Source organism: Carassius auratus, chromosome 38 (assembly GCF_003368295.1).
Source record: "Carassius auratus strain Wakin chromosome 38, ASM336829v1, whole genome shotgun sequence".
NCBI classification, from domain to species: domain Eukaryota; kingdom Metazoa; phylum Chordata; class Actinopteri; order Cypriniformes; family Cyprinidae; genus Carassius; species Carassius auratus.
Genome location: NC_039280.1, coordinates 22,964,566 through 22,983,694, shown reverse-complemented (window position 1 = coordinate 22,983,694; position 19,129 = coordinate 22,964,566). Strand labels below are relative to the sequence as shown.

Genomic DNA, 19,129 nt, shown 5'->3' with positions numbered 1-19,129 from the left:
CCACGAAAACTAGACCCCACTGTCTAAGCTTTCTTTTAAAATGCTATCAAAATAGTTTCAGCATTCCATTGGAATAATATGTCTGGAATAGTTTGAGAACCTCCAATGGAAAATGACCCCCGATGCCAGAGTCATCGCAATCAGACGTTACTCCAGTATTGTTAGCACGCCTCTAAATCTGATGCTATTCGGATCTATTCAGCGCATGTGCTGTTGAGTAACTTTAGAAGAACTTGACAGGTCATTTGTCTTGAAATTTAACCAGCAATTTGTCTGACTTGAAGCTTGGGACCTCATATAAATATTTCAAAGAGGTGAGAACAATACATTTGATCTTTCTCAGTGGTATAAATAAAGCACTCAATGTCTAGGAATACTGGAGCATATTTGTCATAGAAAATTATCATGGAAAACCAATACAGTGTTTTCCACCGCATTCTGTTTAAAGCCAGGAGCATCGTCAGTGTGACATGTATGATAGCAATATGCAATTATGTAAAATTACGACAGCAGACGAGCCAATGGAAAGATGTGTCATCCATTGTTCTTTCTTTCTTTCTTCTGCTTGCTTTCCTCTCTTTTATTCAGTCTTAGACGCAATGATGCTTTATATTTTCATTTGTGTGTCTGTGGTTTGCCCTAGCGGGTCGCTGCTGTGACCAAACTACCCTGCGGTTTTCTCCTGCTTTTACAGCCTGAGTAAAAACGTCTTTTCAGTGATGTCTTAACTAAAAATAGCAAACGAAACCTTAATATGTCTTTTGTTCCCGAGCGTTTGTGTGGGAAAGCCTGTTTGCATTGAGAAACTGGTGGCTGAAAATAGTTAAATAAAACTTTTTATAATAAGGAGAAAATAAGCCCGAGATTGGCGATTTGAGAGAAAGGACAGATGAGAGTCTATGACGTTTAAGCACGCCCCACGCTCTTTAGCCAAACAGCCGCTGCTCATTATCTGAAGCAGAGTTTACTAGGCCTTTTATTGGACCCTTCAGACACTATTTGTCATGAGTTGCGAGATTCCACAAGGGGCTGATGTAAGCGACTGGTCCCCCCCTAGCAAAAGCACGTCACACGCACACACTTCTTGGCTCTGGTAAGATCATTAGGATTGCATCAGCCCCCCATCTGCCCAAGCGGGTCAGAGGCAGACAAGACATGATGTAATCGCAAGGCTGACTGCAGTATAGTGATAGCTCTAGAAGAACTTTTTAATGTTATACTGAGGTCGTCTGCGGCAGCGGGTCTCTGCTGATTTTGCTTCAGGACCCAGATTTTATGTCGAGTTGTGACTCAACAGCAACAAAAAAAATTATAAATATATATATAAAACATTATTAGCCACGTTACATATTGACATATTAAGTGGCACTAATTTGCACCAAAAATGCAAAAGATTCTCCTACATTTATCTTGTTTTCATCCCTTTAAAAATGTACTAAATATGTGTTGTATGTTTATTTTTCATGTTAACAAAATATCATAATGATTATTATAGATTTTTTTAAATTAAAGTTATTCACTCATTTTTGTTTTCCATCACTCTATCATAATATATAAATGTAGATATATCAAATATTGAATTCAGAGTTGAAGTTGTATGGAGTTTCTTTTGCATATGCTAAGTGAAAGTTAATAATATGCTATAAATTTGTGCTCTTTTTATTTATTATTTGCAGATGGCCATCACATATGGGAAATGGAGGCCAAAGTCAACAGAGAATCATCCAAATCTGTAAGTCGCCAATTTTTCACCATTTTGTCTTACACCAAAAAGGGAAGCAAGATGAAATCCTGACAAATATATAAATTAAATAATATAAACATATGAATAAATATATAACCAAAATAGTTTAGAAGTAAGATTTTTTTGTTGTTGTATTGTTGTGTTTGAGGCAAACGGGTTGTTTTTTGTGTCTAAAGCGGATATAATGTACGAGTTGAGCCCTACTCTCTGTTCTCGGGAGGAAACACAAACACACACACACAGGCAAACCTGCTCCTTGTTTTCTCTATGGAAGATTCTTTCTGTGAGAGCTCAGGGACCACAGTTTAGACTCTGGGATTAGACCGTGTTTGTGTGTGAATCACTGCACCTGCTCCCCACGCCACACACACTTGTTAGGTAGCACATGTCTGTCTGTAGAGCTGTTGGAAGAGACCCATTCTAAAGGTCTTAACCATCAGTATTGTCCAGCTAAGAAACAAAGACTTGGTTAAAATACATTTCTGGAATATGATACAATATTTAAATCAAAGACAAAAGCACCAGCTATTTTGCATTTTATTTGTAGATTCTGGTAAAGAGAATGTATAATTGCGTAGTGACTCTTTAATTGCTTCTTGGCAGAACTTTCAAATGCGGTCCCTCTATCAGAAAATAAGCTTGCTAAAACTCCTTCAAATTTATGGCAGAATTGTGTTAGCTTCTGTCTGAGCTCATGTGTTTATGATAAAATGAAGACAGCTCGATGGCTGTCATATTTTTTTTTAGAATGAATTAATGTTTGTTTTTTCCCTGCTTGAGCCAAAATCTCACTGAAAGCTAGCCTTTGTCTGGTGTCTCTTGGTTCATAACTTTATGAGAGCCTCTACGCCTGGTTTCAATGCTCAGAGTGAATGGAGACCATCTGTTTGAATGGAGCATTAATGTGTTAGACATTTTTTTACAAGGACGCCTTTGATTTCTGCCCCTCCCTGCCCTGCTCTGTGTGTATATGTATATTTATTTAATATGAACCATTTTCTCACTCAGTCTAAACCACATGGCTCTTTTAGTTTGGTAAGCTGGATTGTATCAGTGGCCTTTTTTTAAGTTTTGGAGGGATCTGTTTGTCTTTTCACAATCTGCACATTCATCTGCAAATCCAGAAGATAAAGCATGATCTTCTTTAAAGTCACAGTAATTTTTATGTAAACACCAGCGTTTGAAATTTGTTGCTGAATAGTCTTCAAATCAGGGCTGTTTAGATGGTGGATCCAGAAAATGTATAAAGAAAATGAGCCTTAATCATTTTTTTTTTTAATGTTTTTTTCTTTTGTTTCTGATCTCCCAAATAGCACTGTGTATTCAGTGTGATCAAACATACAGCAAAATGGTAATATGTAATATAGAATTGTAATAATTTATTAGCAGTTTTCTGTTTTATTAAATTTGAAAATTGTATTTATTCCTGTGTTGGCAAAACTGAATTTTCAGCAGCTATTACTCCAGTCTCCAGTGTCAAATGATCCTTCAGAAATCATTCTGACATGCTGATTTGCTGCTATTATTACCAATGTTGAAAACAGTTGTGCTGTCAAGACTTTTGTGAAAAGAGTGATATTTTTTTTCTGGATTATTTAATGAATAGAAAGTAAAAAAAAACAAAACAACAACAACAAAAATGGTATGTATTGTCATGTCTTTACTGTCACTTTTGATCAATTTAATGCATCCTTGATTAATAAAAAAAATAATAATAATAATACATGTGTATTAACTGAGCAGGCCTAAAAAAAATTCCATCATGATTTACTATAGAGACAAAAGATAAAAACTTAAAAGATTTAACATAATGATAAAACATGATATTGAGATTTTATTACTATTTTGTAGCAGGAAATGTTGTCTATGTCACAGTTTTGGGGATTTCAGTCTTTCTCAATTGAAGTAGATAAGATCTGTAGGCGTATAACCAAAATAGCTTCTTTTGGGTGTAACCAGGTTGAGACTGCCAAATTACCTAAATCGCCTTAATATTTGCATTGAATATGCTGTTTCACTCAGAAATATGTCATTTTATAAAAGTAAAATGACTTGTGAAAGACAGTTCATTTTGGATTTTTAGGAACACGGGTGTGTTGTTGCTATTTTAACACATTTAAGTATTTTTTTCCTGGGGAAAATCTGAATTTTGTTGGATTTTGCTGTGGGCAAAGGGTCCTGAGCACAGCTGAGAATCAGACTAATGGATGAAATTCTCTCTAACACATTGTGCTTGGTCTGGCATTGCTCTGCGGCTAAGGCGATGTGCTAATATAAATAGTCGGGGAGCTCACCTGCACATGCTTCTAAAACCTGCAAGAAGACTGATGACTTCCTCTCTGGCTACTGTACAGCACCTCCATCAGTCTCCTCTCAGCCACACAGGGTTCATCTCAGGGTGGAGGAAAAGAGGCTGAGGGAGATAGACAGTTTGACACTAGCAGCACCTTTCTCATACTGTAGTCATAATCGCAGATGGCTCAGCGGTCAGAAGTTCAGTGTTGTCTGGAGACAGAGAGTGGAGAAGTCCCCGGATATTCTCTCATTCAGAGTGAGAAGCACAAAAATAAGGCCGTGCATGCAGCTTGGTTTGTTTGAACCTCCTCTGCCCTGAGCTCACAAAGCCACAATTGCTTGTGCTTGTGTGTGGCTGTTGGCTGTTGAGGTTGAATAACGGAGACATTGTTATTAAGGCTTTTGTTATCTTGAAACTCTTTATTCATTAAAATGTCAGATGAACCAATACTTTCAATTTTAAACTCTTATGGACTACTAAAAGTAACTCACCTAGTGGCTCTGTGGTGATAGAAAAACATTGTTCTGTTTGTTTTAGCATCCTGACCAGCCCAGCACATCAACATGTATTTGGACAGAGGAAAACTGGTACCCCGATGAAGGTTTTTCCCCATTTCAGTTACCTGATGGAGTTTGGGTTTCTTGCAACTGACTTGATTAGCTGGTCTTCAAAAGACACTTATTCTGTCATTTTATCAGTTTGACAGCAGTGATACTTAATGATAACTTGATCTGAATTAAGCTGAATAATGTCACTATATTGTCTAGGTGCTGAACTGAATTTGTGCATAATTGAGAAATTGCACAACATGGACACTGTTATTAAAATGAACTGAGTCAAAATTGAACTCACTTGAGCTGAATAACGCACTACTGTCTTCGGTTGAGCTGCTTATCACTGAATTGAACTTGTTTCATAACTGATGAACTTTTCACAGTTATTGAACTGAACTGAATCAACATTGAAGTAAAAATTCCACTATTTTCTTCTGTAGAGCTACTTCGGTTGAGCTGCTTATTGCTGAATTGAACTTGTTCTTCAACTGAACTGAATAAACACTGAACTGACTTGCGCTTAATAATGACACTATCGTTTTGTTAAAGCTGTATAAATAAAGGTGACGTCACTTGACAGCAGCTCAACCGATTCTATTTCACTTCATAATTTGCATTTCAGGTGGCTTTGCTTGTGGAAGTCCCACCATACCGGAGCCAAAGAATATCCAGTCCAGTTCAAGTGAATTTCTATGTGTGCAATGGCAAACGGAAGAGAAGCCAGTACCAGCGTTTCACGTACCTGCCTACAAACGGTAATACATCACCTTCTTTTACTTTAATTCATACACACTCCTTTATTTCCAGTCTGTGACTGAATGAATTCAGAAGACATTCAAATGCCTTTTTAGTGGATGGAATTGTGGCTAGTTTTTTTTTTTTTTTTGCTGTTGTTAAAATCATTTACATAAAATTTGTTCTTTTCCATACCTGCTCCGGGAGCAGTGGAAGGGCAGTGACAGGGTGGGGTCCAGTATGTGAATGCTATTATTCAAATCCAGACTGGTTGCCAGGTGAAAAAAAAAAAAAAGACTTCTGAAATGACATCTGAAAAGTCCTAACCACTGCTAATTCCCTCAGGCCCAGTGTGCATAACCAGTGGGTGGTTCAAAGGCTTGAGTCAGACCCAGCTTGTCCCAACCCTGTCTCCTGAAGTGTGGGCACTGCAACTGTAGTACTGTCTTTTTTTAGACTGAACACTATAAATATGATGCAGTGTATCTGTACGACATATTTTATCATTATGTGGGTGGAACAATGAAAACATTTAGCTAAACATTATCTTTTCAGGTCAGTCTTCAGGTTGTGGCCAAGGACCCCTAAAATAATAATAATTGTTGTATTATTAATAATAATTAATTATTGAATCATTAATAATTTAATTATTAATTTGACTGAATACATAATTAATGATTTGAATAATTAATTTTAAATAATAATACAAATTATTTTATTATTATTATTATTTTTTTTTAAATGTACCTGGAAGTTAAGTGTTAAAAATCTGAATCATCCGTCTTTTGAGGTTGAACATGAGGTGGAGTGACAGATATCTGCCAGCCTCTATAGTCATGTGCTAGAAGCCTCATTTCCCCCTTCTGGGCTTAAAATGGGTGTCTAGACTCTATTTTAAACTTGTCTGGGCGGCAAAGAGAGTTCCCTTTTTTCTGTATTGTTGACAGAATGCAAAATAAAACATTAGGGCTTCTGTGGAGGCATGTCGGTGTGAGGGATGTCTCATCGCTGAAGAAAAATAAACTGCTGCTGACAGTCTGTTGAGAAATGCAGCCAGAAGTTAAGAGGTGAAAAATGTAATGTCATGAGGATGAAGAGTTTGTCAACAACAGATGAATTCTCCCCAGTATCTAAACATCTGTTCACCAGAATCAGATATATCAGGAAACAACATTGAGGTAGTTTTTAGTTGTAGACAAGTAGTCATGTCATTATCAGTCTTTTTAATGCATTAAAAAATGGATGTTGAAAACATAAATACATTAATGACCTTTTGAAATTGCTTAAGAACAGTTTCCTTTTCTGAAACAGAAGGTTTAGGTGTGATATATATATATACACAAGTGCACACCCACACCCACACACACACACACACACACACACACATATATATATATATATATATATATATATATATGGGGGGGGGGGGGTTAGGTTATAGGCTTATATTTATCTCACATAGATGATTTGCTATTTGCTAGTCAGTTGCAGATGGTTTTAATTGGAGGGACATTCTCATTTTGGATTGATCTGATAGATCTGATTGGACAATTTCTTTTGTTTTTGTTGTAAATATCGGGTTTAATCATTCTCTTCTTTTCCAAGAAAATATTTATCTGCTAAAAGTTACTTTTGTATATAATAGATTATATCATACATAAGACCATAACTAAAGGCATGAACTAAAAGCCACAGAAATATATATTTTTTTACAGTCTCTTTTGCTACTGTGCATGTCAAAAACGGCCAGCCTTACTGCTAGTTTGAACTCAGTACACTGAATATGTATGATCTGGTTTTAATCCAGTCTCAATCCAATTCTTACCCAGTTGCAATTTAGCTCCTTTAAACCTGAGATGACATCTTAAAATGACAACCTGAATCTTCTACTGAGAGAAAAATGTAGCTATGGATTTGAAGCTACTGTAGCAGTAAAATATTTCATAATGCATGCTTATATGGTAATAGCACTGGGGGCAGATCCAAAAAAAATAGGCCTTTTATTTTTGAAAGCAGCTGGAAGGCTCTTGTGGTGATGATTCATCCTTTTTTTCCCTCTTTCTTTAAATATTTTCAGTTGGGCGGGAGCGCGTAGCCTCAGACACATAGTCTCATTGATGAGAATGTTTGTTTCGCTGTGGGTATCCTAGCCACAAACCCACTCTCTCGTGCTAGCTCGCATAAAGTCACATGAACCCGGAACGTGTGTTTATTCGTTTTTCTCCTTTCCCCCATTTTCTTCATCTGATCTTTCTCTTTCCTCTCTTTTCCCCTTCACCTCCTCAGCTCCAGCCATTAAAACAGAGCCGCACGATGACTACGACCTCCCTCAGGTTTGTGCGCCACTCCATCCTGCCGGGTTGGCGCTGCATTCGAAGCCCTACTACAGCCCCCCGGCTTTGACCCCCATGATGCCCTCAGAACTAAGGCCTTGTGTCACAGGCTCATTCACATCGAGCCCTCAGAGACTGGCGGCAAACCCCTCCTCCCTGTCCTGTTCATCCTCCCCCAGCACCAGCCCCAAACTACAGGATCTTTCCCCACCTCACCTCTCCACTAAGTGCCTATCAGCGGGATCGAGTATAGGCCCCCAGTCTCCAACGGTCCCACACATCTCCACCATCCAGCCCACACCTGGACGTTACCCACCGTCCATCCTCTACCCAACAGGAAGCCCTGCATCCTCTCCAGGGTCCCATCCTTCCACCCCAAACTCCGCACCAGAACTCCCCTTCACTCCCAGCCACAGTCTGACCCAATCACAGGCTACCAGTGAGGCCTCTGCATTAGCAGCTCAGATAACCAAAGGACCGGTGAGGAGTGGGTCCTCCCCCCTCCTACAGGAGGAGGGAGACACCCCCACCATGCTGGCTGTCAACATCAAGCAGGAACCACAGGAACTGGATCAAATCTACCTAGATGATGGTAAGTGACAGCGCAATATTCCAGCGAAATTTAGTGACCGTGTGCATCGTAGTCTGCTGATGTAATGCCCAACAGATGTTTCTAATTGCTTGATCTTTTTGCTTGAGTGCTCCCTCACAAAATTAAGATCCAGCGTAGTGCTAACCTTACCGCCACAACGACAGCGGCACTGTTCCATGATGTTTAATATATCGAGAATGAAGTTAAATTAACTGGAAAGTTAATGAATGACTTCATCGGTTTCCCTTCAACTTTTGTGTTAAATTTTGTGGAAGGAACATTCAACAGATGGAAGAATTTTAATATTTAATCTAACGATTAAATCATAAAAGCGTATAGATAATGGTTTTGTAGTTGTAGCCAGATCTTTGACTAAATGGCAAAAAGTCTGATCCACATCGCAGTTTATTCTGGCCCAGAACCACCGACAAAAAGAGAATGTTTGAATGACATAATGCAACCCATTACAGTTTGTCAGTTTTCATTCGGGACAAGATTATCCTCTTCAGACAATTCAAACAAATATAGAGAACATATATGCTACCGTTCAAACGTTTGCGGTTGGCAAGTTGTTTATATGTTTTTAAAAGAAGTCGCTTACGCTCACCTAAACTGCATGTATTCAATCAAAAATTAAGTGAAAACAGTAAAACTGTGGAATATATAATATTTAAAACTAACTTCTTTGCATACTCATTTAGCCTGGCAAACTTTGGCAAATCTAGTGAATATTTTATCATTGTAAACACAACTTCTATCCCCAGGATTACTGATTGAAACCCTGTGCCCTGACTCTGGGACATTAAGTCAGCCAGTCAGATTAGAACTTGCCTAATTGAGAAAGTACTGTCCAGTTTTGCCTGTAATATGCATCAGGCGTTCTCTGGCTGGTTTGTGGGTGTACTGATACTGAGACTAATGGCTAGTGTATTCGCAGAGGCCCAAACATTATTGGTAATGAAAAGATCTGCTAAAACATCACATGGTGCTTCAAGTCCAACAGGAGGTCCCTTTTCAGCAATGTCATTAAGTTTGCATCATGGGAATATACAAATAGTCTGGACACCATTCAACCTGCAGCTTTTCAACACTTTTGAACATATGATCGGCCATCAGCATTTCTTAAACCTTTGAGCGTCTTCCTTCCTTAAGCCCTAAGAGCACTTTTGGGTACATAAAACCCTTATACTGTATGCTAATTTAGTGAGGGAAATTATCTTGAATCATTCTGCTAGTGATCTAAGATCTCTTCTTGGAGTTTAAAGATGTCTGATAGCAGATTACAGAAGGATAGTGCTTTCCTTAATCTCCAGACGAGGCTTAAGTCTTAATTCGTTTGAGAAGTTGAAATATAGTCCATACCACTCAAACTAAGCAGAAACATGGACAAGTAGTTATGCATGGAGTGAGAGCGGGATTTTTTATGGGTTCGCTTGTCAAAATTATTACCTGTCATTTCTCCCCTGGCAAAATATATCGCATTTTACCAAGCGCTAACACAGCTTCCCGTGTCATTATACAGTCGGATTGCATTTCTTCTAGATTGTAGCTGTAATGGACTCTGTCAGGTGTGGCATTCGCTGAGCTTGTCAACCACTCTCATTAATTTGATTTGAAACAGAGGCACTTTTCTACTGGCACAAAACCATCGTCCATCATGCACAGCTGTCGGTCTGTCTAGTATTGAGTTTTTCTGATGCTTTAGCTGTCTTATTATCATTGAAGATGTTCTTACTTCTTATTATATACTTGAATAAGCTGTCGGGTGTGATGAAGGTACGTTCAACTTCACAACCAACCGCTTAACCAATCCTTCAGTCTTCATTTACTGCTCACTGTTTCCTCTGATATGCTCCTTCTGTTGTTTTCCTTTGCTTCTTGAGGAGGGGTTACAAACCCTTTTACTCATGGAAACTCTTACAAAAGCTGGCTGCGAGCCTGGCTCCTGGCCTTCACCAGCCGTAAGCTTTGAGGGGCCTCACTGCAATAAAGCACACTGACTTGGCCGCTGCCGACACAAGCCTGCGGCTTGAGCTCTGCCAGGAAGAGCGATCCAGCTCGACCCGAGCCAAAGCAGTAGATCCTGCAGTAAAGGAGGGGGTCACTACGGGAAACGCTCCACACCACGTGACCCGAGAGCTGGGTTCCCCATAAGAAACCACAACAAACTTTCCAATTTAGCCTGTGGGGCTGTTAAGAAATGCATGTAGGAGTGGTGAGCAGTTTGAATGTTTTTAGAGCATTGAGCAAGTACAGTGACGACTTGGGAAATATATTTATGCAACGTGGTGAGTTAAGAATAATTGTGTTGTTTGGCCAATACACTGTTCATTTATGACTATAAATATTGGAAATGTTTTTTTCAAAACTAAAAAGCACTGTAAACTTTAGTCCTGTTTATGAAATATTAAAGTATTTCTCATGTTGTTCCAAGACATTTTAAGGTTTTTAGCAGTTTTTGCCAATTCAATGAAAGTCAGTGGGGCCCAAAACAATATTGGACCCAATTGACGTTAAATATATGGACCAAAATAAAAATTACTATCCCTTTAAACGATCTCATTTGGTGGGTGCTTACATAAGTGTTTGAGGAGACAAGATTGGCTAGACTTTGGTAGACACCCCCAAGTCGATGACTAACAGTATTGTAATTTTGTTAATATTGTAGCAAAGGCCAAAAACATCTTGTGGTCTGGTACTTGGTCAAGCTAACATAGTTTTTGAGGAAGATATGCCCTTGTGAGTTAATTATGTTGCTGGTCATTGCGTAGATGAAAAATCCCAGTGTGATTGTGATCCTGACCCGGGGTCTGTTTTTCTTGTCTTCTGCTGATTAAAACAGTTAGGACTTCTGGGAGTTTTGGCGCTTGCGGACCCCTTAATGAGGCTAACAGCATTGGTGGGATAATTGTTTGGTAGTTCCTTGTTCTCCCATTGTTTCCTGAAGGTAGAGCACGGGCCAGGTCTCCGGGCTCTATCACACGGATCCAGCTGCCGCTTATCCTGGTCCAGCAGGAAGCAGGTTCTTGGATTACCTCACATCCACATATTCACTTCCCAGTCGGAGTCATAACAGCAATTCCAGAGATACGAGATCTTTATATCAAAGTTCATGAGGTGCATTTGTCAAAATAAATAGTATATATGTGTATACATATATATTAATTTAGTCTGAAAAATATGAATTCTGAACTTTTCTGAACATCCAGTCCACTCCTTATGGCTCATGCCATGCTTTCTTAAGCGGGTCTGGATAGAATTTTTTGGCTTTAAATGTTCAAACATTTGCCTTTATGAACTTAACACATGCTTCTATACAAAGTTATTTACTTTGCATTCAAGTGGAAGATTCTGTATACATTTAATCAGTTCTAGTGTTATTTCAACATTTTTTACATACTTTTAGAATTTTTATATTTATACGCTTTTTCGCATGCTTTATACAAAATATACTTTTAGTTATATTTTTAATAATTCTTCTATGTGCTATTATCTTTTGTGTTTATATATATATATTACTATTTAGGATTCATTTATTTTATATCAGTTAAGGTTTTATTTAAGTTTTGGTTTTCCTGTTTTTAATGTCCAGTTACTAATTTTAGTACTTATTTCAAAAGTACACTTATTTCTAATTTTCATTAAGTTTTAAGCTTTTCGTCTAATATTTATATTTATTCAATTTCAACTTTTCAAAAAAAAAAAAATTGCATTCCCTGGGAATATAAACTGCACAATCTTGGCTTTGCTAGCACCATCCTCAGTTGTTGGAGATGCTGTTTTAAAAATAGTCTACTGTTTGTACCGTGCTTAATGGTCTAGCATTTTTAATGTGTTATTGAATTGAAAATGGCATCTAACATCCACATATTTCTTTCCAAGCAGAGGACTAATAAAACCTAACTGGCTAATGCACTGATTCATGAACACTCTATAAACTCTGCCCATGCATCATCTTTACTCTGAATCATTTATCACGTGCTGAAATACCTCTTGAGTCATGCTTAGCTTATAAGGTTATAAAGGGTAAGTCTCAACTATTTTTTGCCACCTCAAACAGCACCAGGCTGAAGTCAAAAATGTGTATTAGTTCGATATGAATCCTGAAGCAGTGTCTCATATTTCAGCTTTATTATTGTGTATCCACTATCCAGTCACTTATCACTTGTTGAAGTCCTTTCATTAGAATCCTCATTCGAAATGTGGCAGCAAATTGAGATGTATCCTATGGCAACTGCCAACAGTTTTCTTTTCAAGCCAACAGTCTACAAAAGCAGCATTGCAGTACATGAGTCACTAGCTGCTATGCTTAGCCAAAACCCCAAACCAAAATTGTTGGCCAACAGAGACTTGAAAACAATCAAAGTTTCCTTGGTCTTTTCAAAATGTTAGTGCATGTGTCAACACCTACCGAAGCCGTCTTTATTTACCATGAGCACTCTGAACAAAATAAAACCTCTTCAAATGTAAGTTGTCATCTTGGCTCAAAATAACCGAGTCCCTACTAGAGTCTCTCCACTCAACAGAAATATCTTGATTGCTTTTGGATATGTTCACATTTGTTTTTGTACGCTTTCTTTGTGGTATGCTCTCTGAAGCTTGGGTTCACAAGAAATTTGTGTTTCCTGTTATTCACGCCAAGGAGGAACACAGTTCAAATATATTTGGATGATCAGGTCAGTGTAAGGTGAAACCTCAAAGGAGCTGTGAACATAGTGAGAGTTATAGTAGAGTTGCTCTCAATCTGGTGTGATCTGAACATGTGGTGAATGTCGAAAGTGTTAGTAGATGCTTCGTCGTCACAGCAAGGGTGGTTTGGACCATGACACAATAGGTCATGGTTAACTAGCTCTCACATAGTTGTACTACCAGTAATATTACCACAGAAGGACCTGTTATCTTTTAGAAGATCCACTGATTTACTTCTATTCTAAGTTCTGATTGACTGATAGTGTCCCACCATTTGTATCACTCCGCTTGTCTGTGTTTGTTCCACACAGACTGTCAGTCTGCATTAGTTAGGGATTCACTCATTCAGATTCACTCATTCAGACAGAAAGAATCAATGAATCATTTGTTCAGCTGAATCATCCAAAACACTGATTCATTTGATTCATTTAGAAATGAACTAATGACTGCCTTATTCACCTGATACATTCCATTCAAAGGTTCAGTGTCAGTTCTATGTAATTAATACTTTTATTTAGCATGGATGCATTTAGTTGATAAAGTGATGATGCAGTTTTTGGTGTGTTTAAAATTATATTGTGCATTATATTAAAGTTTTATTTTGTTTGTAGTGTTTTGAGTTTTACATTTTGTATTCTTAGAACTTTTTCCACAACAAAGTGTCCGACCCCGCAGTTCATTCAGTAGTCTTTTAGACTCGAAAAGATGCTTTCGCCAATGTCCAGCTCACCATAAATCATGTGAATAAAATTTTATTGCGTGTGTGCAGTCGTGCAGGTATTTCTTCCCAACCTCCTCTGTTTTGACAGATGGGAACCTAGTGATTCAAGAGACCTGCGTTTTAATGTCCAAACTCCCATGGCAGTTGTCAGTGCTCACCAAATTTTTCAAGAAGATGTATTGGCGTAATTTACTCCCAACTGTCAAAGGTTCCTAATTGTTTCAGCATGGAGTGGTGTTTGTGTGGCACATCCATGAGTGATTTTCTCCCCATAAATCAGCCAGTCTTATTGATTCATTTCCTGTTCACGTATTAGTGCTACTCAGTCAGAACACCATTGGCAGTAGTAGCGTATCATAAGGGATTGTGCTCAAGTGAATGTGAAATCTTAATGGATTTTTATATTTATAAGGCTGTGAAAAATATTCCTCCAGCTTCAATTTCAGCATATCAGTGGTTAGAGTTCTGGTATTTTGCATATAGGGTTAATTTAATTGCAGTTTTTGATGTTTTGTCAGCTGACTGTTCCCAATTTTTCTTAGGTATGTTGTTGATGGTGTAAGGTGTTTCCGAGTAATAGTTCTTGTAGTTTTTGGAGAATGATCCTGTATCAGTTTGAAGAAAAAGTGAAATCAGGAGCCTGGGAAGAGGCCGTGTCAGGCAGAGGTCAGGTAGGCTGGGTGCGCTGCGCCTCATGAGGAGATGAAAGACAGATTTGGATTCATTGTTTAGAGGGCACGTCAGCATTCCTGGCGACTTCTCAGTCCCTTAGGCAGTTTTGCAGTGGGAGCATGAAGGCCATGGTTCATTTGCAGGGAATTCCTCAGCAGGCTTCCTGGTGTTGGCCGGGAGCAACACTTGAGGGGAGGAAATCCACCGCCTTCAGCCCACACGTGTCTGCTTAAACTCCCTCTCTCTCTCTCTCTCTCTCTCTTTGTGTCTCAAACTTTAGATTGTAAGGATTTTAAGGCTTGCATGATTTTTAGAGGTCGTAAAAGGACTTGCGTCTCTTCATTTGTACAAACTAGTGGTCAAATTGAAATGGGTTTTCCAGTATCTTTTGAATTTCATCAATCTTGAAAAAAATAAAAAGTATCACAGTTTCAGTCGTTTTCAACATTGATAATAAGAAGAAATGTTTCTTGAGAATCAGATTTCTGAAGGATCATTCAACACTGAAGCCTGGAGTAAAATCAGCTTTGCCATCACATAAATAAATGACATATTAAAACAGAAAACAATAATTTAACATTTAATAATGTTACAAAGTATTTTTACTGTATCTTTAATAAAAAAAATCATAATCAAATAAGCATAAGATAATTTTTTTTAAAGACATCTTAGACCACAACATTTTTAATTCCAGTGAATCTTCTATTCAAAATGTAAATACAGAGAAAGGTAATGCTGATATGTCATTAATAATTTAATTTAAGAATGGAAAATGAAGTGTAAATTAATGTAAAAAAAAAAAAAAAGAAAAACACTTATTTTACACAAAACACAGAAATTAGGCCTAAATATAAAAAGTATGTGTTCATCGTTAGATTTTGTAACTGACAAAAGACTTTCAGTGCTAAAAACCGCAAAATTACCTTAAATATGCCAATTCTTTGGCTCTTCACTGATATAAAAGATGCAGAACTTGTTATTTATGTATAGATTACCATTAAATCTGTGGCCAAGGAAACTATGACTTGAAAACTTTTGATGCCTTTAGAAAGATGCTGAATCCTTGAGGATGATATCCCTCACCACAAATGAGAAAAACACACACAGCTTGTCTAATAGTTATCAAATGCTTCCTGCTGGTGCTTACGTCCATGCTAAAGAATTCAAAGGCCAGCTAAAGCGGTCTGTGCCGATCGTAAGGGAAGAGGAATGTGCTGTTTTGAAACAGATAGAGCAAAAGATATGGTTGCCTATCTGCGTCCCTCAGAGGTTTGAGAGCCGTTAGCAAAGAAACGTGAACGCGAATCACTCTTCTCAGAGCTAAGAGGCTCAAATGTTTTGCAACAAACCACCAAAGGCATAAAAACTGAAATACAGACATTTAGGGAAGGATAATGTGCTGTGTCTTGGTCATACAATGCTCCCTATGGGCCTGAGAGTAAGATAATACAGCTGCCGCTAATATGCTAACATGCTAACTTTAAGAGGCAGCCTCATCCGGTTTCCCCTGCTATCACACAGCAAGTGAGTGCCAGGCTGTTTGTATAGCCTGAAGCCATGCTAAGTCACTTCCCATGCTCAGGCCAAAGAACACAGCTGACAGAAGGAGCCAGGGTCCTAGTGTGTGGGAAAAAGCAATGACAGATAGAGGGCAGGAAGATAACAGACAGCTGGAGTTGCAGGGATCTCCATAAGAGGGCATGAGATCTTCTGATCTTTCTTCTTCTCAGTCTCATGGAAGACACTCAGAGGATTTGATTTACTTTTATTCATGTTAGTTATATTTACTATTGTTTTTAGGGGTGCCATATATGTAGAAATTATAATAGGAGTAATTTAAAAATTTAAATCCCTTTGCCTAGAAAAGTAAGAATAGTTTCATACTGACTTTATATAATTTGAAAGAATTTTAGTCATATCACCACCTGATGACTTTTTCAAAGAAATTAATATTTTTACTCAGCAAGGATGCATGAATATGTTTGAAAAGTGACAGTAAAGACATTTATAATGTTACAAAAAGATTTCTATTTCGATTAAATGGTGTTCTTTTGAACTTTCTATTCATGAAAGAAACGTAATGAAAAAAAAATTGATCATGTAAATGTATGAGATAATAATAAGAAATGTTTCTTGAGTACCAAACCAGCATATTATAATGATTTCTGAAGGATCATGTGACACTCAATACTGGAATATTGGCTGCTGAAGATTTAGATTTGCCATCACCGTAATCAATTGTATTTTAAAATATATTAAAATGGAAATAATTTCACAATATTACTGTTTTAACTGTATTTTTGATCAAATAAATGCAGCCTTGGTGATAATAAAATATATAAGAGATGGAATTGACGTGAATTCAATAGGTACTATTCAGTGTGTTGCAAAATATCACATCAATCAATCAATCACCTTTATTTATATAGTGCTTTAAACAAAATACATTGCGTCAAAGCACTGAACAACATTCATTTGGAAAACAGTGTCTCAATAATGCAAAATGATAGTTAAAGGCAGTTCATCATTGAATTCAGTTATGTCATCTCTGTTCAGTTTAAATAGTTTCTGTGCATTTATTTGCAATCAAGTCAATGATATCGCTGTAGATGAAGTGACCCCAACTAAGCAAGGGTCATAAATATTCACATAAATCATGCACATATAATAGATGCCTCATGACATATAGTATGCTGCTATCAGGGCATAAAAACTGTTTAAACATATTGTAAAACTGCATTTAGCAATATTTTCCTGTGATTTGTATTGCAGATGAATTGTTTGTTTTGGGTGTAGCCTACAAGTAACATGATTTCCGCTTGTTTTCACAGTTAACGAAATCATCAGGAACGATCTCTCCAGCATCTCGGTGCACAGCCACGCATAGCAGCTGAAGGTCCCTCTGAGAAGACCATGACAATCATCAACTCTTCTGCCTACCAAATTTCTGACTGAAGATCCGAATCAGCAAGGCCTGACTGTGATAACACCAGTTCAACAAACAAAACTTATGCACTCAGAGCTCCAGTTCATATGAGGCCGTCAGAACACACCAAACCTTACTTGTTTTATTTCCACAGGGGGGACTGAAAACCAGCCTAAAAGCACAGTAAAACACAAGTGCACTTCATTTCAGAATTTATCAGTACATCCTGGCGAGATGGAGCCTGTGCTGTTATGGACCAAGTTGTCTCCCTCTTGCTTTTCTATTTACTCTCTTGTACTCGATGTAGCTTTTTAAATTATTACCATAAGTGCAGTTTGACGTCTTTCTCCATACACAACCATGTATATTTCTAAAAAGAACATTTGCATATCAGAGAACATTCGAGTCTGGTCACAAATCAGTAACTTTGCAGGCAAAAACCAGACGTGCATATGATGCATGCACAATTCTAAATAATAACCTAAACCTTTTTTTTTTTCTTTTTTTCTTTTTTTTTTTTTTGCTTTGGATGCATGCATATGTGAATGCATGTCTGAATGCTCACTTTTGTCTATTAGTGTTTTTTGTTACATTTCATCATCCAATAGCACAAATACGTGCGGTTAAATGAAGTACCTGTTCCTCATGAAGAAGAAAACATTGATGACTGATTGCCATTGCGGAGATGTTTGTTCGAACATCATTTTGAAGCCTTGACCTGTTTGTAAGCCCGAACAGCCTTATTGATTTGCCTTAAGCTTATGCCAAACTGTTATTTTGTTCATCATTTGACAGCAGATGTCTGTGCTTATGTCTGAATAGCCATTCCAATGTTTATAACTTTTGTAATATCAGGTATAATATGTACTTGTTAACTGGAATTTTTATGAATAGAATAGAATGGAATAGAATAGAATTATTTATTTGGAGTGAGCTGGAATTAATCAAACACAAGCCATAAGGGAAGTATAGCAATTCTGTTCCCTTCACATTTAGTAGCAACTTTGTGACCAGAGAATTTAACTGGACTGGCATTTGTCAAGCATCCAATATTATTCTAGCAATTTTTCAAGGCAAGATAATGGTTTCAGATTAGGCTACGCTCTCGGACTGCCTCTGAACAGCTGCATATATGTTTCACTATAACTGCCTCTATGACCTGATGGTTTACTGCACTGTGCCTTAAAGTGTTTATTAAGCAGGAATACTTTTTATATGTATTTGTCCTCTCTAATTATAAACGTAATGCATGTTTCTCAGCATATATTGAGATTTCTGTACAGGGGTTTTTACTGCCTGTACATTGTATCCTGTCTGTAGGTTGTTAGATAATGTATGCACTTTAATTTGTATTTTTCTGTACTGGGATCTCAGAAATACAACATTGTTTTTTGTTGTTGTTTGTTCTTGACAATCAGACCTAACATGATATATTCTTACGCTAGATATCAGTGACAACAACAGATTGTTTTACTTGCAAGTATATGAATTCAATTTACCCATGCTAGTCACATTTCTATGGTGCATTTACATTTCAGTACCAAAATATGCACAATAAATTCATGCTTTGTTGGCTCTTTTAGAGGTGTGTTGTTGAGTGGTGTAAAAATATGCATACATTTTTTTTTTTTTTTTTTTACTAAAGCTGTTTGGTAACAACTGAGCAAAATAAAACCCAGATACATTAGGACATAAGCCAACTATATAATGAAAGATTTTAACTGAAGAGTGCCCATAAGATTTTCAAATGTTAAGTTGGTCAATGTGTAACATGTTTTTAAATGTATACAATTTTTTTTTAACCAAAAATTGTGTTTTGCTATTTAAACTAAGGCGCTGCTGAATGCTTGAATCTATCTGGTTTACA

At 37.4% G+C, this 19,129-nt stretch overlaps 1 protein-coding gene across 2 annotated transcripts in view; it reads left to right on the top strand.

The window, feature by feature from the left end:
* The window catches only part of LOC113057428 (nuclear factor of activated T-cells, cytoplasmic 1-like), a 39,465-nt gene extending 20,819 nt beyond the window's left edge, over nt 1-18,646 (top strand). The window contains exons 8-11 of one of the 2 annotated variants that reach the window (XM_026224845.1): nt 1,677-1,732; nt 5,217-5,349; nt 7,616-8,254; nt 17,168-18,646. In XM_026224845.1, the coding sequence (XP_026080630.1) occupies nt 1,677-1,732; nt 5,217-5,349; nt 7,616-8,254; nt 17,168-17,223 (884 nt within the window). In that variant the 3' untranslated portion in view covers nt 17,224-18,646. The other variant, XM_026224846.1, reaches the window with a different exon arrangement.
* Nucleotides 18,647-19,129: the final 483 nt, after the last annotated feature.